This window comes from Trachymyrmex septentrionalis, unplaced genomic scaffold, assembly GCF_001594115.1.
Source record: "Trachymyrmex septentrionalis isolate Tsep2-gDNA-1 unplaced genomic scaffold, Tsep1.0 scaffold75, whole genome shotgun sequence".
Classification (NCBI taxonomy): Eukaryota; Metazoa; Arthropoda; class Insecta; order Hymenoptera; family Formicidae; genus Trachymyrmex; species Trachymyrmex septentrionalis.
In genome coordinates, this window is record NW_017305938.1 from 92,227 (window position 1) to 114,748 (window position 22,522).

A 22,522-nucleotide genomic window follows, 5' to 3' on the forward strand; every position below is an offset into this window, starting at 1 on the left:
GAAATTTCTAGAATATAACAGGGTTCTTTTTTTTACAACGATTACGCTATCGACAGAGTTCGTGTTGTATCTCATTTTCGCACAATTGCAAGTCGTACGCATGAATTGCATTAATAATATACGCAAGCTTGGCTATACGCGTGTAAATGAGTTCAGTGTCTTCGTTCTCACCTGTTACGTGTGTAAGGTATCGAACGAGGACTATGTTAACCGGATAACGGTACGAAGGCGCATAGAATCGTGACAAAAATCGTGCCTCGTGTCTCGGATTGGTAAAAAAAAAAACGTCGGACGGTCTTGTCTTACCGATCGGCAGTAAGTACCTTATCGGTGACGCGATGTCTAACGTCTATCAATATCCTACTAATCAGGACCGTTGTGTTAATCTCGGCTTATGAAGAGTTGCAATAGAGTCGTGGCCGATTTCACACGCAAGATATATGATTTTCGCTGAATTTAAATGAGCGTTCGAGTACATATCGAGGAGAAATATATGCAAATTTCGCTTGGACTAGATTAAACTTGAAAAAAAAAAGAAAAGAAAAGAAAACAATTAACATATTGATTTATGTGTTCCTTATGAGATACGCATATTTTTGTGAGGTAACACGTTTCGCGTTCTTTCGTAAAATAAAAATATTTCGCGAAACAAGTATCGCGATGCGTAACGGTATCCCGATATACCGTATAACCAATAGAACGTGGTATATCTGCTTGTGTCTGTTGCGCCTGCAAGTGCAACTTGCGGGTCGAAATTTTTCATGGCGTCGCGATCGCCGTGACTCACTCTGATAATATTATTTTTGTTGCTCCGCTAATACTCGGAACTTGCCCGAAGTTTATCTCGCAACGAGAACATGTTCTCTATCAGTCGATGATTCACGCCGTATTTAATATCGAAAACAATAGAGATTTTAATACGACGTCGCTCTGATCCCCTCTTCACTTTATTTCTTCGGAGAAAAATGGTTGAATAATTGTTATAAAACTAGTCAAAACTGTTCTGAACTATTTTTCCTTACGACAAACTTACTTGCCTGAAAGTAAAAATATCGAAGGTGTAAGATTGTAATGTATTACAATTAATCCATTCGAGTGATTATTCTTACCGGAAAGTAAATTATAGTAGTTATTCTCAAGATTGTAAGCGTGAACAACTCTCAAACTCTCTCTCTCTCTCTCTCTCTCTCTCTCTCTACACATTTGTATTTTTTAGTAAAGTAAATTTTATCAGCACTAAGGCAAAAATACTCGTCGACGAAGTAAATTCTATCGTCGACAATTTATAGATTTACTTTTAGAAAATGTAAAAGTACTTAACAATATTGGCTATTATTCAACAACTCGCTCATGAGAAAAGTAAAGTAAATTTTACGTAAGTGAATGTGCCGATCCTTAAATGGACTTGCTAATTCCATAAAATTCACTAGAAATTCATAGAATTCTAGCACGTATTACTTTACATTTTTCTCCGTGAATACTATATAGAGTGTATCTGATTACTTGACACGTAGTCCAATAATTTCAACGGTTAGCTCTCGAGCTCCGCGACGAGACAATTTATCAAGATGGATAGTGTTTAATCCGAGTTTTCTATGTTAAATTTCTTAGACTAACGTACATGTGGTGTAACCCCTTTCATTTGCAATGAAACCGCTGCTGTCTTAATTTTATGGAGCGAGATAGAAATCGTAGCAGTACCTTTAAAGTTGCGACGAGTAAATTATATATGGCAGACAAGATGATCTTGACCTGAAAGTGCACGGGCGAGTTAATAGGATTAATCTCTCACTCTCTTGAACGACCGGATTCGAGTCTTATAAACCTGTCGCGATTCAATTCGTATTAAATTAATTTCTGTTTTGCATCTCGCTAATTATGTATAATTGCAATAAAACGTACATTATTATTTGTATTACATAAGATCAGCAAAATTGATGTTTGCAGTTTTCTAGTCCTGCAATTTGTGCTTCTACGCAAAATTTCATTTTCCTGTGCTCGTTTTATTAGAATAAAAGCTACACATCAGACGATAATAACATCGTTACGCGGATTAACCGTCTTGAATAACGCCATAGAAATGGTTGAAAGAATTAATCTAAACGTTTGTGTCTCTGATAACGAGCGAAATACCGGACGTATGCAACACATGTCTTTTATTAGCTGCTTTCTTTGTCAAGAATCAAAGATAATTAAAGTGGGAATTTCATAATTAATGTTGCAACTGTGATGCCATCTCTAGTGTACATAATGTTAACATCTTTTTATACCGTTGATAGACCGATGTAGGGAATAAATTGTTTCTTGCGATAAATATTTGAGTTCATGAAGACTTAAATATGGTGCTTATCTCCATTTCTTTACTTATCACTTTTAGGAATTGTTTCATTATGAATCATACATTGTATGACAATTCTTTTATTGACAAATCAATTAATACAAAGAAGATATTGCCTTCACGGTCAGTGATAATCGAAATTGGTGTTCCTTCTCTCTCTCGAGAGAAGGATTAATCTTGGCATTTAATCCAATTTGATAAGTTAGGTAGGAGTTAGTTCGAAAAATTGGAAAATCAATTATTTTATCGATCCCGCCGCCCTGAATATGGATTTATCTCGCGTGATACTTCAGCGCGTTATACGTTAACCATTTGCAATTTGCAAATTTGCGATAATGCCCATTCGAGGTCACGCTGGACGACGGAAGGTTGGAGTGGACGGGCGCTTGAACTAGTTCGATGCGTGTCGTTCCGACTCGTTGACGTTACAAGTGTCGTACCGCATGTAACCGACGCGATTAATTCTTGGGAAACTAGAGAACGGAAATTACTAGACGATACACACAAAGCGACGCGCGATCTCCACCTCTCGCTCTCCCGGGATGGGACGAGAAGAGCGAAACGATCTACATGTATAGCAGAAGGTCGGCGTAGCTCTCGCCTCCGCGCCGACAGATCACCGGCTAGGCTTCGCGAACAGTCGGTCGGCGGTAGAGGTGGTTACGCAATGACCGACTCGCGATTTCCATCACGGACGTTCCAGCCTTTGATTCTGGCCCAGCCCAAGAGAGATGGTCGACATGGGCGCCGGCAGCATCTTATTTTCTCCCTCACGTTCCACTCTAATTCCACATATTTGAAATGTCAAGTTGCTGTTATCGTTTCAAAAAGAAAAGAGAACTGACAAGTATTTATTGTACATGCAGAAAAATATCTCTCTATCGCTAAGAAAGGTGATTATTTAAGTAATTTTCTTCCTTTCAAGTAACGGTCTTTAACGAAGAATTTTTTCGTGATATTCTTAAAATGTACTTATTAGAAATTTTAGAAAAAATTATTATTACGTACTTAAAACTAGAAATTACTCTCTTTTGAAGGATGTTATAAAATTGATCGGAGCGACTTTATGTAAGAAATAAATCAAATTTATCGTAATTTAATAATCTTGGTTGAAGTAAAGTAAATTTACTAAGATTCGGAATATATTTCGAATAAACTTGATTATCTGTCATAAGTGATAAACTTATACGGATATATGAACTTTTGAGATATTTAAAACAAGTAATTATTAAAAAATTATACAATATAATGGCTTATTTCGAGCTGTAATTAAATTAACTTTAAATTAATATAATCAACGTTTCGGCTTACAAAGCCTTCTTCAGTATTACGACGCAGAAATACAATATTAAATTAACAAACTAAATAAATAACGAATACAATGAAAATTTAAAAAACCATCAGTGATGAAGTGTCAATATATAAAGAATTTTCAAAACGTCTAAAAGTATTATGACTTATTACAATAAAGTAGGAATATTTGAATACTTCAATCAAATATAAAATCATCAATCATATATAAGATCTATTTCCAATAAAATTATTAAGTCTATTAATAGATCCAAAAACATGATTGACTATAGGTGCTTAAACAAGCTTAATAAATTTATCAAAGTTCATAAAGACAAAAATCAACATGATAAAAATAATAATGTCATATATAAAGTAAATTGTAATAACTGCAATGCATCGTATGTTGGCCAAACGAAGAGACAATTACAGACAAGAATTAAAGAACATCGCAATAACATAAAATTAGACCAGTGCAAATACTGTCAGTAATCTCGAAACATATCACGGAAACTAATCATAACTTTAATTGGGAAAAAGTTAGTATTCTTGATTTCGAAAAGAATTATCGTAAAAGAAATATTTCTGAAATGATACACGTTAAAGAACAAAAAAATTATTTAAATTTAATGAAAAATACTGAATTATTGGACTCTTATTTTAACATACTTGATGATATACGGGAACATAAATTGTGAACAACAATTTTGAACAGACTTGTTTTTTCATTCGATTTTATTGACTTACTTTTATTTAATCTACACATCACATCAGTTAATTTTCAAACGAGCAACAGTCAATATCTAATTTTAATGTACTTAACCGGATTTCTGATTGAGAGTTTTGATTACAGTATACAGTATTTTATATAAATTATAACGTAAGTTATTATTTGATTCTGTACTTCTGATTCACACTAATAACATATTATTTTAACATATCTATTTGTTCTACAGAATATCATAAAATACTCGTAACTAATGAATTCTCAAATTGTTTGATACAAGTCTGCGACAAACTGGACAAATTCTCGATTTAAATCGAGGAATTTGGCAAAACTATTTTATCGAGGGATATATAATTTAATTTACTGTCGACTGAAGTATTCGACTGAAGTATCGACTCAAATATTCCTATCTTATTGTAATATGTTATAATATTTTTTTTTAATTCTTTATTGACACTTCACCACTGATGGTTTTTTTAAATTTTTATTGTATTTTCGTTATTTATTTAGTTTGTTAATTTAATATTGTATTTCTGCGTTTTAACACTGAAGAAGGCTTTGTAAGCCGAAACATTTGCTGATTATATTAATTTAAAGCTAATTTAATTATAGTTCGAAACAAGCCATTGACATTGTGTAATTTTTTAAGAAAATATACGAGCATTTTTACTCTAATTTCAAGTAATTATTACTTGCATACAATAAGTATTTTTCTATGTGTAGAGTTTAATATACAAAGTAAAAGAAAATTCATTCAATTGTGAACTTACAAAAATTTATAACACACATCCTGAAAAATATGTTTTATGAATGTTCGCTATTTTCCTGATTAACTATTTAATTACTTTATTTTTCTGATTAAATATTGTTGTTTTCTTCATTAAATATTTAATGACTTTTCTGATAAAATTGAATTGAATTAATTTTCATAATGTGAAAATATTTTGAATCTAATAAACTAATCTTTCAATAAGTTTTTAATTATAAAATAAAGTTTCCATGTATTTTACGTGCGATTTCTAATCTCAAGTACTTAATTACTTTTCAAATTAGCGATAACGAAAGTCTTTTTTTTTTTTAGATTTAATAAAATAGCCTAATTTTAAACAGATTAAGTATAAAATAAAGTACCTCCATATAGATATGATCTTAGATCTAACTGTGAGATATATACAATATATATATATATAAAATTTCTCTTTCCTTTTTGGGATATAGCAGATATTATGATTCAATTCGACATTTAAAGATTAATGCAATTTCTTCTGAGTTTCCTGATCGCAGATATCTCCTTTAGGTAATTTCCCGAAGGAGCAACTTCTTTTCCGTCATTGAAGATCGTACAGGTGCCACGGAGCTAAATGAAAATCGAACTCGACGTATGGCATTCCCGGCGTGAAATTTCTCCGCGGTCGATAGCTATTGTTACATCATTCGCATCCTTTCACAACGTCGCGCCTTATTGCCGATAACAATGGCAGTGGAGTACGGAGGCTCTGATAGATTTCTTTATTAACTTGGCAAGAGAGATCGAGAAAGTAACGCAAAAATACAAATCATTTTGATGCACTCGACAAAATTGATAATTTGTTTATTATTATTTTTACTCGTATTTATTAGGACTTTTCTGTTTTGAACGACTACGTAAGATTTCGAATATATATATGTGTCTATATTATTATCCGTCTCATAAATAAATTCATGATATACACGATATACATGATTTTCATGATTTTACATACATGAAATATTATATTACTTGTAATAAGTATGCACTGCTTAAGGTTCTTTAACATTGACATATATCAATGTACGTAACATCCGTGAAATGATATTAAATAATATTAATTAAAGTTTAAATAACAGATGCAGTATAAGACCGAGCACAATTATCACAGATCTTCCACACGATGCGATGATAATGCAAGCGGTGTTTATCGTTTCGTGACGAGCGCGGTTCAAAGGCCCCTCATTTACGATAGCCATACATTTACCCGTATTGTTATAGTCAACCACGAGACATATACATTCAAATGTACTCGTGAACTCATCGAGTATGGAGATTTTATTTATAAATCAAAACTTCTCCTCAACAAAAATACCGATACATAAATAGTTTCTCAATTAGAGACAAGAATTATTTTAATAAAAGTTCGAGGATTCTTGAAATATTTAATATCAAAACTTGGATCTTAATTTATAGTCGCGTATTTATAAGTATATTAAACCACTACATCACTAGAAAATTATATTAGTGCTTTAATATCTGACACAGTTGGAATGTTTTATTCAAAAGTAAACGGAAAGAACGATTTTACTGAAGTATCCAAAAATTTAGCTAGATACAGATATAAAGATAATTTTGATAGACCATGAAAATTTGTAGGTAGGACACTCAAACTAATTGCTAGATCGTCAAAATTTTTTGATCGATATTTTTTCAGCTAAAATTTTGAATACTTTAGCAACATTCTCTCCGTGTAATAGATAAAGCTATTAAAATAAATATATTTTAAGTGAAAAAGATGAGACGTTTACATTAAAAAATTATGTTTCCGAAATTATTTTCAACAGTCGAATTTTCAATCAGGCTAAAAAGTATAAGAGAGAAAAATTGAACACTTACATGAAAAATGAAGATACTTTGCATCTACTTAAGGTGCTAATTAAGGTGCCAGATTATATGGTCAATGTACGCCGCATTGTCAAATATTAAACACATACAGACACATGACATGCATAATTATTCATGAATGTAGACCAATTTAGTGAATGTGTGCAAAGTTGGCTTATATTGGCCAAATCTTTATGCCGAGCTTTATTCAATTCAGGATTCAATTAAAGCTTTTTCCGATTATATGAATATACAGTGATTCAATAAATCACGAGCACGTTTTGATTTTATATATATTGTTATTCATTCACGAGCACGACTCTATGTACCGTTATTCATTCATGGGAATATTGTCTAAAGCTTTTGCTCTTTTATATGTTTCTACAATTTTTTTGTATAAATGTAAGTGATAGCACCTGTAAAGATACTTCCCTGTTATTATTGCTATTGTATATTATAATTTTTACAAATTCTATTAATTTCATTCACTTTGGATCGATATACGTAGATTATACAATATCAGTGACTTATAAAGACGAACGACTCGAAAATTGAATACGCATTATTTTCTCGTTGCAGTTTCTTCAGAATCTGGGCAAGGTTGATCGAACCGCGGACGATATATTCGACGAGCACCTGCAGAACTTCACAAGGCAGCAGAACTCCGCCAACAGACTGCAAAAGGAGTTCAACAATTACATCAGGTGTGTTCGAGGTAAGTCTTCCCGCGGGGCAAAGCTAACTCGTCTTTTCTTTAAATGGCAATCGTTATTAGACGCGCTAATGTTTATCATGTTTTACACGCAGAGGGAAAATGTGATATTCTGCGATAAATTAAATGCTTAAGTTTACAGAAATTTAACAGTTAGCTATAGAGAGTATTTTTTATAGAGTCGCGAATGTGTGTGATAGTAATTACGATGGCATATACGTCGTCGCACTTAAGCATCTTAACTTTTGAATGATTAAGCGTTTAATTATCTAATCAGCGTTTTGAATTTATTCGATATTGATTAGAAAGAAATTTATGTAAGCGCTTATTTAACAACATATTCACGGTAATTAGATTCACGGATGTAAAAATTTGTATTACGTAGTTAAAACTGCACAGTAGGAAAGCGACGATAGCTATTCATCTAGCGAGTCTCGTTGGCTATTAATATCTTAACTATAACTTCTACATTGTAGAGAGTTGTTTGAAAGTTATTTTTTTCAATTGTAAATTCTTTAACCGGAATGTCTTTTTTTGACATGAATTTAATTAACGTAAATATATATTCAGATTTATGTAAAAATTCTTGTCATTTCATGAATTCCTCAAGAGTTTTCCTAGGAATCTTTTCTTTCTGTCGTAAGATCCGCAGTATAAACTTTTGCAGTACAGTAAAATCCTTTGCACATTTGTAAAAATAATATACTCGAATTAACAAATCCGTGCAAAACATGGCGTGCATTAAAAAGAAAAAAAAAAAGACTCTCGCAACCTTGCATCGCCGTGACCTGGTTGCTAAGCTCACGTGGAGGCTGAATTATTTGCTCTGTAACTTCGTACTCTGCCCTCTCTTTTTTTACAGATTCAGATAAATGCGTTCATAGATACGTGTTTAACTCAGCATTGATTTATGCCTGCAGTTTCTTTCACTGTATCTTCTTACCTCTCTTTTTTTCCTCTACGTACATTACGATATAAAAATTACTTAACTACTGACAATAAAATAAATAACAATTTTGCTCCGTATGAGGATGTGATAGAAAGAATACAAATTACTTTCGTAAACGAAATTATGCAATTAAATGTAATTTTGTCATCTAATAAATGCCGAAAAGATTTGTGCTGTACGGAAAGAACGATTTTTCTGGAATATTTAAAAATTTAGTTAGTAGTATTTAGGATTGTGCGTTTATACGTAAAATATAATAATCTACATCTTTATGTATACAGTGTAAACTATGTAAGTTATGTCATCCATTTAAACAATCTATTCATCGAAGTTTATGTTCTTTGACTGTACTGAAAACTTCAGCTTCTATCGCTTGTATATTTTTATTTATATTAATATTAAAATCAGATATATTAATAATAAAGCTTAATTATTTTTCTCTATATTATGTTGTCCAATTTATAATAATTTATATATTTTACATCACTCGTATTGTCCACATAAAAACAAATTTGTGCAACTTTAACATAAGCAGTACGTAAAAAAATTACATGCAAATATAACCTTGAAATGTACGGCATAACCTAATTTATATTATAATTAGATTAGAAATTAATTTTGTTGGACCACGTCATAATAATTCTGTAAAAAAATTCAAAGCGTGATAAGTAATACTACAAAAAGTTTTAACATTCTAACAATCAATTCGAGCATTTTATATAACTATTTTGATAGTTACTAACCAAATTATTTTAAATCTGTTTTTAGCTTTAGATAGCTCGGCAAAACCGTTCTTTCCTGTGGAAATCTTTATCGCTCATATGATGGGGGGGAATTGATTTCTATTAACTTAACGAAGACTCTGTCATCGACAATCGGGGAAAGTGATTTTCGCTGTTCCTCAATCGACACTTCCATTCGCTATTATCGTCTCTCGGACGAATGACGGACAGATGTGAATAACGACCGACCCCGCGGCGATCCCGCGCAGATTCGTCGACATCAATTACTGTCGAGAGGAACCAGCGTAATATTTTAATCGCCTGTATATTCGGTAATGCACCGTAGAGATACATAACACGCGAAACGACCTTTGATAGCGCTCTACAGGAAGAAATTACTTAATCTTTCGCGCTGTTCCAGTAGCGCCGTGTCCCAAATGTTAAGCCACACGGCCTTGTCGCGATTGAATGTTGAATATTTTAGATAGACAGTAGCCCGAGAGAGGTACCATCAGCTGCGATCGATAAGGTGCAGTCGAAATTGATAAAGACAATTCGTTGGCCTTTCCAATACACACAGATAAATATTATTCTATTGCTAAGGAAAGTAATTGGTCAATTCACTTTTTTTTTTTCAAGTTACGATTATCTTCAACAAACAATACTTTCTTGATAATAATTCTAAAATATTTATTATAAAAAAAATTCATTATTTTATATCCTTAAAATAAGAATTTATTTTCTTTTGATGAATTATTAGAAAATTGATCGAAGAAGCGACTTTTTATATGTATGATAAGCAAATCAAATTTCTCCTAATTGAATCATTTCGATTCAGGTATCATATTAGTTAGGATTTTAAATATATTTTTATATTTTTTTTATGCTTGTAATGAATATTGATATCTGATAGATTTGCAAATATATGAACTTTTGAAATACTTAAAACGGTCAATTATTATTTGTGCACAAGTACGTCTTTTTCTGTGGATACGATGACGAGATAATTAATATTTTGCGCAGTAAGCACATCGATACGACGACTATTCAAATTTGAGCAGAAAGTTAAAATTTACTTGATAGTTACATCTTGCTGCGCATTCCTGATTTCTAATGGCATAATACTGTGATTTATAATGCAAAATCGTGGAGTGATTATGATTATTGATTACGTAATATACATATTGTGTCGAAGTATACAATGTAGAGGTACATTGTAACTCACATAGGCATAAATTTATTATAAATTTTGGATTATCGACTAAAATTATATCAATCAAAATTATTATATTAATTTGCAAGGTAATTGACACTGACGTTCACATGCCGATGATCCTTCGACAAAGGTCTTTAGGTTTTTATGAGGTTTCTATCCGCTTCGCGAGTGGAATTACGCGTTTTAAAAGCTGGAAACCCGGCGATATGAGCTCATTCTCTCTCTCTCTCTCTCTCTCTCTCTCTCTCTCTCTCTCTCTCATTCATTCACTCACTCACTCACTCACTCATTCACTCACTCACTCGCTCAGAGTCTTGACACGAGGCTAGCAAACACGCGCGAAATCAATAGAAAAACGTCATTCGATCTTTAATCCTTCCCACTCGAATCGTTAGTCGCAAACAACTTTTCTACGCTTGGCTGGTCTACAGCGACGTGATCGCTTTTTAGCCCGTGCGTTTCGACATCGCTGACCACGAATTTTAATTTTCGCCAGAGACCGACGAAAAATTGTCGAAAATGTGTTGAAAAAATAGGTACGAAGTACTCATCGGGGACGCCGTTTCCCGTTAGATAAATGTCGCGATGCGGTCGCGGATGACTTCCTCGGAGAAGGTGTTAATCACGAAGTGCACAGGATCCGCGTTAACAGCTCTTAGCTTTCCATTTATCACTTGGCAGACGGGCATAAATACCCGCATGCGAAACGTGTCGGTAGGTAGGTGTCGACGACGAAGCCCCTCTGCCATTATAAATGCGGGCAATGGTAAAATACGACGAAAGTGTGTCTGTGACGCGTTGGAAATTCGATCGCCGACGATTCGTCAGAATTTTCACGAATTTTCCGTCGCCGTATGCTCTATGTCTGAGTCCAAGTTCCAGATGAGAGAAAAGAAGGAGCTATAATGAGGACGCCGGTGCGCGACTCATTGAATCGGGTAAAAAGCGATTATACTGAGAATTATCATTATGGCAGCCCGTTTACCGTAATTTTCACTAACGACGAATCATTTAGGTACATTTGCGCCACATGAATGATGTTGATTGCCATCAATTGCGCCTGTTAAAATTTATATGTGGTTATTACAATTAATGTACAATGTAGTCGTGATACTGCTTAATTATGCTCGCCCCGCGCGATAAATGTAATTATTTTACAGTAAATTTTTCAGAAATGCGCGCTTACACAGTTTTATTGCACCAATTCGTCAACTCACTGGAAGTCGATATTTTCTACGTGAAAGCAATGTGAAGCAATTAATTTTGTTTTTTTGTTTATTTTATTTCTTTATTTTATATTCAGTTAGGTTTTAAATGCAATTTTTTTGTATGCTGTAGGTTTAAAATATATATTATAAGTTCAAATCAAATACGTATAATAATAGAATTGAAAGAAATCTTTTGATGGAAAATTTTATTTCGATGTTAACATATAAATAAAATGCCATATCAGTCTATATATAGAAGATTACATCTTTCGTTCTGTTGTGCAATTAAAAATTTTGACCCAAGCGAGATAAAACGTCGTTCTGCAACTTTTGCAGAAGGAATTTGTAAGCAATTGGCTTATCGCCGCAGGTGAATGCACTAGGAGAGGTTTAAATGTAGGTCAGGAAAGTAGTCACCCGCGTCGCACATTTATTCCTGAGGTAAAAAGACACGTATCGCCGTGATGGAGAATCGGCGTGAAAAAGTTCTTTCTACGGCTTTGAAACGGCTGTGAAACAACATCGTCTCTCCGGACGACCGCGTTGCGCGCCGTCTTCAACTTCAGACGTCTTCTTCATCTTCTTCCTTTGCCACGCGAAATCTCTTTGTGAATCTTCTGCAAGTTTTTCCATTTAGCAGTAATCAAGTTTTCTCAATGACAAATAAAATGTCACTGAAAAAATAGATGAGAAAATTGAGCGAAGCGACGCGTGTGTATTTCATTTTGCAGCGGTGCAGGCCGCTTCAAAGACGCTCATGGACTCGTTGAATGAGATCTACGAGAGTCAGTGGACCGGACACGATCTGTTGTACGTGCAGGCACAAAGTCTTGACATGCTGTGGCAAGATTTCACTCACAAACTTGCGGACCAGGTTCTTGTACCACTCAATACGTATCAAAGTCAATTCCCAGAGATGAGGGTACGTCCCGTGCAATCCTCGATGGTTGCACCACACAATTTCTTTATTAATAATACTTTTTTTTTCACCATTTGTTTTAAAAATAAAACTCCATTGAAATTACAATTAGAGTAGTATAAATTAATAAGTTTTTTATTTTATATAAAAATTAATAAATAATTTTTTTTACTTGCTTTTATAAACAGTAAATAATAATTTACACGTAAAATTGTATAGTAAAATTGATAATAATAAAGATTGAAAATGAATTGAAAATTTTACTTGATCTCTACAACAGGATCAGATAATTGCTGTAATTTAGGAAAATTAATAATAAGATGCATGAAGATATTATGTTTCAAGGATTTCATTGATTTTTCAGAAAAAGGTCGACAAACGCGGACGCAAACTGGTGGATTACGACAGTCAGAGACACAACTTCCAGTCGTTGCAGGGTAATCCAAAGAAGAGGGATGAGCTCAAAGTGTCCCGGGGGAAGGAATTGTTAGAAGAAGCAAAACGTACATACGAACAATTAAACTCCGAGCTGCACGACGAACTGCCAGCATTATACGACTCGCGCGTTCTTTTCCTCGTTACAAATTTGCAGACCCTCTTCGCCGCAGAACAAGTGTTTCATACTGAAAGTTCCAAGGTATCTAAAGTAGAATCAGTAATAATAAGAATCGATGAAAATAATAAAAATGGGGGTTCTCTTCAAAATTTTTTCTTAAACTCCTTCAATCAAGATTTGATTGAATAATACAGAATTTTATTTATTAATTTCTAACAGACTTTAATGTGAATTCAATTCGGTTTCTTTATTGAAATGTAAAAATTTTTTAATTTACAGAATTTTATAGTATAATTGTATGTTAATTCTGTTTTCATTTATATTCCTAGGTATATTCTGAATTAGAAGCAATTGTTGATAAATTGGCTAACGAAAGTCAGCGAGGATCTTACACGTTGAAGAAGAATACGGAACCGCAATCACCGAAGTCACCCAACGCGAATTCGTCGTAAGTAGATCGAGTCTGCAAAAATCGAAATTATTGCGAAGAAATAAAAGTAGTAATTACAAAAGGAAAACGTTATTTGGCAAAGCTGCAATTATATAAAACATAATATTTAAGCGGTTGTTACATAAAACATGATACGATAATAATTAATACAAAACCGAAAGAGATATGTAGCAGTTACATAATATTAATAATACTGATTTGTTTCAGCCTAATAATTAACACGCAGCCGGCGCAGAACAATATCTCAGGAGGTAATTATTTTGTTGTATCTTTGTTCAAGTTGAATTTGTGCGCGTGTATATTAATTTTATATATACATACACATATATATATATATATATATATATATATATATGTTACACTAACACTTGTATGCCTGTAACGTCCTCGCTACACGTAGAACAAAACGCGAAACATTTTCCAAAAGGCTTTGAGCTTCACAAGGCCGTGTTGTGGCTCGGCATTCAGTTTTGAGTGTGCTTTCTCTCGCGTGTTTCAGCTTTAGATGATACCGCGCCCGTTGCCAGAGACACGTCGCCGACCACCCAGATAAACGGCAACGCTAACAGCAACGCTAATAGCAACGCTAATAGCAATGATAACTCTCTCAATAATCAGGATGCGTCGCCGCAGAACGCAGTCGCGCCTTCTAAACGAGTCGAGGAACTGTATGATATTCCAGTTGGTAAGCCGTTCGCGAATTTTTAAACTTTGCCGTGTTTTTTAATGTGCCTTTTTGTTAACGTTATTTGATCTTGGCGATTTCAACTGAAATAATCTTGAATAATCATTTCATTGTCATTGAATTTTTATCTTTAATAATTTAAAAATAGTGTTTTTAGCGTCATTCGTTTGCAATTATTATAAATATTTGCATAATTCAGTAACAAAGATTCTTGTTACTGAAGTTAGTAAATATGAAGTAAAATAATTGAATTGTATTTTGCAAAAACAAATAAACGATATTTTAATTGTCTATTGATTTATTTTATAACGTTGAGCTCAATAAAATTGTTTCGAATTTCAAAGTAAATTTGCGCGTATATGTAACGTAACAATGAATCAAATATTATTAAATTTGCAATATCGGATTGTTAATATAACAATAGTACGCTGCTTACCCCTATGTGTATGGTCTTGCCGAAACAAGATCGTAGTTAATTTGACCTAGATGTGAAATTAAACGTTAATTATGCAGTTATGCCCATATCGCGTTAGTGATTGGTGATTGTGTCCACGTTTGCGTCTCTTAACTAATCAGAAAGAAAGACCTGCTGGTCGGCAGTTTCTTCTTGATTGGTCAAGAGACGCAAACGCGAACGCAGATGCAATCTTCAATCGCTAATGTGATACGAGCGTTAAACGAATGAAACGAAACTTTGCACACAATTGATATATGTATATATATATCAAAGTCTCCAATGCGAACAAAATCACAGGCAGATCCATGACTAACGGGGCGGACTCAATCGTTCTAGAGGCGGAATATGAAAATGCTGCTAATTTCTCTACAGGGGCGACAACAGACAATCTGCCGCCGGGTGTTTTATACAGGGTTAAAGCCACTTACAAGTACAGTCGTGAGGATGTGGACGAGTTATCGTTCGACGTTGGCGAGATTATTCGCGTGGTGGAATACGACGATCCTGAAGAACAGGTTCGTAATTCTTGGAATAAATAAGACTCGACGATGTTAGAAAATCTAAACGTATTCATTAACATGTCCGACGTTACTTCTTACGATGTTTCTTATTCATTACAGGAAGAAGGCTGGTTAATGGGTATCAAAGAAGGAACCAATGAAAAGGGTATGTTCCCGGGAAACTTCACGAAACCGCTGTGAAAGCTGTGCTCGATTCGCCATTTACACTCCAATGCTCATCAGAGACAGCGTATTTTACTTTAAAGTAGTTAAAGAATCGCGTAATTAAGTGGGAGATAAAGAGCCGCGCGGTCATGCGAGAATAATATTACGTACGGCGTATATAAGTAAAAGCAAAGGGAAAGGACAAAAGCAGGCGACAAGGTTGCAGGAGGAATATGGAGAGGGAGCGGGGAGAATTCGATAAGATAGTTATGCTGGAGGGTACTGCGGAGAGAATCAATCACCCCAAAGTGCCTTAACCCAGCCACTGTCTGTGCCAACATTCACTCTTATTCGTCAAAAAAATATGGGATTGACCTTCTCATATCAAACGTACGATACACATCATGAATAATAATCAAACGACATATTTAAGCGACTAAATAATATATTGTAACACGTATACACAATAAAAAACACACACCGCACATACATGCGATATACACTACGATATGCAATATTATATAATATAAAACGAAATCTATATATTATATAAATTAATATTATTTTATGAAATTGTGTACATAGATCTATATATACGATTAAGAGTATTTTACGAGATAACTTTGTGACTGGAAAATTATTACTAAGAGACGTACATCTTCAAGTTAAAAACGTGCGCGCCACTTCAGTAAAATCCCCTTCTGCCGTTTAATGGGAGGGGGGGAGGGTCATAAAATTTTTAAGGTCCAACTACCTGTCTGCATTCGTAAGGTAAGATTCTATACTATTTACTCGCCTACAGTTCGAGAGTGATAGCTCCCATTAAAATCTCGCCACAATTCGCATGCCAAATTTTTCAACGACGTAACAATAGATATCGAAAAGGTTATACGTGAGAGAAATAAATATTACGATGTATAAATGAGATGAGAGTATAGCTTTTGTGTATTTATGATTGATAGTTCTTTTGTTGTTTCTCCGCTTTTTGGAGCATCGCGAATTTTTCTCCAGTAAAATCTATTCATGTATTATTTTGCGCAGATTTTATTCATTTGTCCGCAAATCTTTTATGTACATGTATGTAGAAAATCGGGTAGCGACGAGAGAGCGTTTATTATTATAATATTTTATTACTACTGTTATTATTATATATATTGCTATAATTATTATCGCTCCCGTATCTATTCATGTTATCAAGATAGAAAACGAATACGTAACAATTCAACTCTGAAACTTTTGTAAACTTGATCAATACTCGTTAGATCTGCCGAAACATCTTGTATTCGTATCTTGTGTAATAAATAGTGTTGTAATAATACACACACACACACACACACACACACACACACACACACACACACACACACACACACACACACACACACACACACACATATATATACATATATACATACGTACATACAGCGTTAGCATTAAGAGAAAATATCAGCTTTGAAAGAATTGTGTGTCTTTATTTTATCATGCTGGTCTACTGTGCAAGAATACAGTTCAAGTGCCTTTTTATAAAAGAGATCATTTGTTTCGAGGATAGATTTAATGTTACGAAATTATTAGACTTTGCAGAAGTTATTAATAGGTTGTCTTGGTTTCTTAAATTTCTTCCTGAAAAAAATACTGTAATATTTTTAACAAGCAAAAAGAGAAAGAAAAAGAAAGTCTGTACAAATTTGCAATCCTAGAGAGATACCCGAATAAATTTTAATTAATCCTTTCAAACTCGAAATTTACATTATACCATGTGCAATAATAATTATGTGATTATACTTATATTTATCGAATGGAAATGATGCAAGATAATGCATTTAAATATTAAGAACGGATATGACAAAAAATCCCTTTCGCTAATTATGCACTAAATTTTTTTTATGGTATACAAATACAAGTATGTTATTTATTTTGCATTTATGAGACAAAAACAAATGAACAAGGAGAAAGAAAAAAAATTAAAAGTATCAATGACTTTACTATCTTAAGTATATTTGGCAAGATGCTTAAATATATGCGCATATATTAGAAAGAGTAGTAAACAATGGTTTTTCTTCTTATGCAAAATATAAAAATATACTTTTCTATCTTGTGTAAATGCAGAGGACTTGACAAAGGTAGATATATACGATAAATACTCCACATCTGTTTGATAATTAAAATGTTAAGGAAACTCAGAAAATTTGATTTTTACTTTATTACTATCAAAGTATAAAAATATATAAAAAAGATAAAGAATGAAACACTAAAAGTCAGTAGTAAAATAAAGAATATTTTTTTACGTCATTAATCTCATTATCTATAGAGGAACAAATCTCTCATGACGTTCAGATTGACAAATATTTATCAATATGCATAATAAGCAAAAATTTAGCGAAAAGAAAATTTTTATTTTGTCAAAAATAATGTTTAATAGCATATATGGGTTATACGTGTCCATTAGCAATTTTACCTTCAGTGTTGGAAGATAAATTTAAATTTGGCTGTTTCCCCACACACACACACACACACACACACACACACACACACACACACACACACACACACACACACACACACATACACACACACACACACACACACTTAAAGGAAAAAATTATATTATTTATACCAAAAAGGATTTTATTAAAGCTTGGAAAATTTGAAATAATGATATATATGTGAACATGAATGATCCATGTGTGTCATTTAAAGATTAATATTTTATATATTGATACATAACGCAATTAGGAAAACAAAAATAGATAAATAAGGCAAAAAAATGTCTACAATGGAAATAAAGATTCATTATAATGGGCGCGTAACTGATCATTTCTTTCTGTCACGTATTTTATAATTTTTTAAAACATTTACTCGTCACAATCGAAAAGTTGACGAAATTATCGTGTCGTACATCGATTACTACAAATTTTTTTTTTTTTATTTTTGCATAGTTTATATCATATATCTAGCAAAAGACCGCAGCTTTTTACGACCAAAAATAAAATAAAATAAAATAAAATTGAAGTAAGAAATGATTGCATGCGCGACATGCCTCAAGTCTATACTTTGTTTTTAAAACTTATTATAAGAGTTCATGTATGTATTATATTCTAGAAATCTGTCGATATGGGCTTCGTGAAGCCTCACATGCTAAACTTAATCCTCTCGTCAAACAATAGTAACAGTTTTGTGTCATGCGTTTTTACTGATTCCTGCATGGAGAAACAACGCAGGTGATGAAATATAGGTAATCAATGTTACGCTACGTTTGGAAATTAATTTGTAAATGCTAATTCAGATTTCTTTGCGCATTTTTTAACAGAACGGCACTTACCTTCAGTTCAAATATTAAATTGACAAATTTGTTAATAAAACTTCGAAGCGCATCTCTCTCTTTCAGTATTGCGGCTTCTTAATATAAAAATAATTGAACAAGTGAAGAGCAGCAGCCAATGGGATGACTACGAATCCTATGGTGGATAAGAAGAATACAATTTGAAGATTTCGATTTGCATCGAATAGAAAGGAAACAGCAGACGTCACTACGAAGAAAAAAAAACAATTTAAATAAAAGATAAAGACAAAAGGATTGAATGAAGCAGATAAAAAGTAGAAATATTACTACAAAGCAAAAAATTGAGAAATGTAGGACTTTGAAAATTCTTACGGAAACGCGAGAAAGTGTTATTTAAAAAATTCAAATATTTTCTATGTAAGATGACATATTCTATTAATTCGTATTAGATATTCGAAGAGTTCTCTTTTTAGAAGGCTGTAAAATTGTAGAACCGTATTTCACCGCACCGGTGACGATCGATCGGTAAAGCAGGGAGCTCGATGATCGGTAAGACAGGCAGCGCCGCGCCGTTACGTTCTCCGTGCCTCCTCCCCGGCGGGTGGCGGCCGCACCTCCTCCTACTCGGCGATTGTCGGCGATTTTAATCTCGTTAGCGGACACGTGCGCGCCCCCCCCCGCGCCCTACGGTGCTGGTGATACGCAGGCAGCTCAGCCACGAGTGAAACGGAGAGGAGCTGGCCGTGGGTGCCGTGTCGCGGGGCTTCACCAATCTGGTTTGGTCTAACAAGATTCACGGCTCGCGCGACACTTCATAAAAGCTGCGCGCCGGACGGGCGCGGCGCGTGTCGCAAGGAATTGCTCCGCTCGAGAGGTGTGGGCGCTCGTGCAGCAGCAGCAGCAGCAGCCGCCGCCGCCGCCGCCGCCAACAGCAGCAGCAGCAGCAGCAGCAGTAATATAGACAGAGAAAGAGTGATAGATAGATAAAAGAGGGAGAAGATAGAGACGACCAAGTATCGCTGGTGGAAACCTCTCTCTCTCTCTCTCTCTCTCTCACTCTCTCTCTCTCTCTCTCGCACGGCGACTCGACACGTCGTCACCGTCGTCATCGTCGTCGTCGTTGTCGTCGTTAACGTGACCACGCGCGTCGTCGTATGCCGCGCTCGTCTCGCGGTAATCCTCGTGTTGTGTTCCCGTGTCATTCGGTGCATCGGAGCAGGAACCGCAGTACTACCACCATCATCATCAGCAGCAGTAGCAGCGGCAGCAGCGGCTGCAGCAACAGCAGCGACAGCTTTTCGCGTGTGCTACGGAGAGAGCGTGATAGAGGGAAAAGCGGAGCCGCGCGAGCGAGACAGAGGGAGCGAACGAGCGAGAGTGAGTGAGTGAGGGAGGGTGGGAGGGAGGAGGGAGACGGAACGGAGCGCCGGTGGGTTACCACACCCAACACCGCGCGAGCCGAGCCGGGGAGCCGATCGCCGAACGTCGTCGCTGCGCCGCTCTCTCGAGAGCTCTCTCTGGCCGCGCCGTGCGTCTAGTACTACGCGGGTGAACGCGCGCCGACCATCCAGGACAATCCAGGACTTCGGTCATCCGGGTCGTGTCACCGGGTGCTTCCGTCAAGCGCGCCGAGTGTTTCATCCGCGCGCCGGGATAAGAGAACAGCGACACGGATAATAACCAAAGAGAGAGAGAGAGAGGAAGTGCAAAGAGGGAGTGAAGAAGTGCGCGGAGAGAGAGAGAGAGAGAGAGAGAGGGAGGGAGGGAGGGAGAAAGAGACGGAAGGAAGGAAGGAGCGAGTGAGAAAGAGACAGAGACGGACCTCGCCCTCTGCGAGGAAACATCCGTCGAGGTTACATCGACGTCGTGCTCGTCGGGAAAGGCGAAACGTGTGCGCTCCGGTAGGTACATGTGTGCTACTTGCGTACGTGCGTGAGTAATAGAGAGAAGGAGAGGAGAGCGCGCAGAGAGAAGTATATATTATATAGAGAAATATATATATATATATATACATATACATACATACATAACGTGCACACACACGCACGCGCACACACACCCACACATACACGCGCGCGCGCGCACACGCACACATACATACACACATACACACACGGGAAGATTCGCATAGTGCGCCTCGACGAACTCGCAGTTCGCACTCGGGGCGAAACGTGCGTGCGCGTGAGAGAGATACGAGGCCGTAACGGGCGAGAGGAAGACCGCGAAAAGGAAGGTGAGGGAAGAAAAAGAAGAAGAAGAAGACGAAGAACGGAGAAAGGAGCATTGAGCAACCGTGCGGAGCGGACAACAGACAGCAGAAAGCAAACGGAGTAGTCGGAGAACGACAGAGGCGGCGCGAGGGGCTCGTGTGCGTGCGCGTAGACGCGCGTTGATGCGTCGCTGGCGTCGTCGAGCCCCGCCAGGAGCAGCGGCGCTGCATAGACGCCGCCGTCGTTGAGGGGAAAACACGGGTGCGCCGCCGGGGACGTTCCCCCGTCGTCGTCGTATACGCCGCCGTCGCCGTCGCCGTCGCCGCCGTCGTCGCCGTCGTCGTGGTGACCGTCGTGCCGGTGCAAGTGCCAGTGGTGGTAGTGGTGGTGGTGGTGGCAGTGGTGGTGGTGAGTTGCCGCGAGTGAGTGAAACACCACCGTCATCGTCGTCGTCGTCGCCGCTACCGTCGACGTGACCGTCGTCGTCGTCGCCGCCGCCGCCGCCGTCGCCGGTGGTGGTAGTAATAGTAGTGATACCGGTACCGTCGCCGGTGGTGTCCGTAGTAATAGTAGTAGTAACAACGGTAGTGGGAGGCAGCCTGGAGTGAGACAGGCACGACCGGGACGAGAGAGACGGAGAGAGAAAGAAGGAAGACGGGGACCACGAGGACGGCGACGAGGCACCGTCATCGTCGTCGTCGTCGCTCGTTCGCCACCGTCGCCGCGGTGGCGAGATAATAACCTGGTTTTCCCGCTGGGGAACGATCGCCGACTTGAATCTTAACACGCGTACATTGGGAGCGCCGCGTGCGTAAAAGAGGGAAAGAGAGAGAGAGAGAGAGAGAGAGAGAGACAGAGAGAGAGAGAGACAGAGAGGAGCAGCAGCCGCAACGAAGGTCGCCGCCGGTCGGCGAGCAGCGCTCGCTGTCACTGCGAATCGCTCATACACCCTCCTCTCCCCCTTCCTTCACATTCGTCCACGACCTCCCCTATATTCCTGCCCCCTTGTCACCTCCTTTTCCTCCTCTTCCTCCTTCTCCTCTTCCTCCTTCTTCGCTGTCATCACCTCCTCCGTCAAAGGAGGATTCCGCTGTTCTGAGCCATGGCGTGCTGCCTGTCGGAAGAGGCGAAGGAACAGAAACGCATCAACCAGGAAATCGAACGGCAATTGCGGAGAGACAAGCGGGATGCCAGGCGGGAACTCAAGCTGCTCTTACTCGGTGAGTTTCGTCGTTTCTCACAATAAGGTGGTATCGGGAGGGCGCCGGACGGGAGCCCGTCGTAAAACTGTAACTGAATGCTATAAAAATCACTCGCTCTCATCCCTATCATTTTTTCTTTTTCCACCGAGGTAAACGGGGACGGATCGCGTGCAGCAGGTTACTCCAAAAATAGCGAAAATTGTAAACCCGGCGTTGAGACGCACACGGGGAGTGATTGTGGATTACTCGGCTTAAACTCTCGGCTAAACGTACCGTCGTCGTCGTCGTCGTCGTCGTCGTCGTCGTCGTCGTCGTCGT

At 36.9% G+C, this 22,522-nt stretch overlaps 3 protein-coding genes across 10 annotated transcripts in view; 2 read left to right on the top strand and 1 right to left on the bottom strand.

The window, feature by feature from the left end:
- Positions 1-16,015, top strand: part of LOC108754076 (amphiphysin) — a 54,330-nt gene extending 38,315 nt beyond the window's left edge. The window contains exons 2-9 of one of the 3 annotated variants that reach the window (XM_018496120.1): positions 7,549-7,684; positions 12,508-12,698; positions 13,060-13,332; positions 13,581-13,699; positions 13,910-13,953; positions 14,202-14,387; positions 15,142-15,359; positions 15,465-16,015. In XM_018496120.1, coding sequence (XP_018351622.1) covers positions 7,549-7,684; positions 12,508-12,698; positions 13,060-13,332; positions 13,581-13,699; positions 13,910-13,953; positions 14,202-14,387; positions 15,142-15,359; positions 15,465-15,545 — 1,248 coding nt within the window. In that variant the 3' untranslated portion in view covers positions 15,546-16,015. The remainder of the gene's footprint in view (positions 1-7,548; positions 7,685-12,507; positions 12,699-13,059; positions 13,333-13,580; positions 13,700-13,909; positions 13,954-14,201; positions 14,388-15,141; positions 15,360-15,464) is intronic. The other 2 variants (XM_018496121.1, XM_018496122.1) reach the window with 2 other exon arrangements.
- Positions 16,016-20,645: 4,630 nt separating this feature from the next.
- LOC108754048 lies at positions 20,646-22,065 on the bottom strand. Its single transcript, XM_018496078.1, has 5 exons — positions 22,015-22,065; positions 21,863-21,963; positions 20,904-21,826; positions 20,811-20,862; positions 20,646-20,688 (listed from the first exon to the last, which is right to left on the bottom strand). The coding sequence occupies exons 1-5, from the start codon at positions 22,063-22,065 to the stop codon at positions 20,646-20,648; spliced, it is 1,170 nt and encodes a 389-aa protein (XP_018351580.1).
- LOC108754066 (guanine nucleotide-binding protein G(q) subunit alpha) overlaps positions 21,956-22,522 on the top strand; it is a 42,578-nt gene continuing 42,011 nt past the window's right edge. For 4 of the 6 annotated variants that reach the window (XM_018496104.1, XM_018496106.1, XM_018496105.1 and 1 more), the window contains exon 1: positions 22,105-22,222. In XM_018496104.1, the coding sequence (XP_018351606.1) occupies positions 22,105-22,222 (118 nt within the window). Of the gene's footprint in view, positions 22,223-22,522 lie in introns of all 6 variants that reach the window. The other 2 variants (XM_018496108.1, XM_018496109.1) reach the window with 1 other exon arrangement.

What these genes read in the sequence shown, in the direction of transcription:
- LOC108754048 (XM_018496078.1), bottom strand. Translation starts at nt 22,065, where the DNA reads ATGACAGCGAAGAAGGAGGAAGAGGAGAAGGAGGAAGAGGAGGAAAAG. An exon ending in AGGAAGAGGAGGAAAAGGAG is followed by an intron (nt 21,964 to 22,014) that starts GTGACAAGGGGG and finishes ATGTGAAGGAAG; the next exon opens with GGGGAGAGGAGGGTGTATGA. An exon ending in CTATGCGAATCTTCCCGTGT is followed by an intron (nt 20,863 to 20,903) that starts GTGTATGTGTGT and finishes CGCGCGCGCGCG; the next exon opens with TGTATGTGTGGGTGTGTGTG.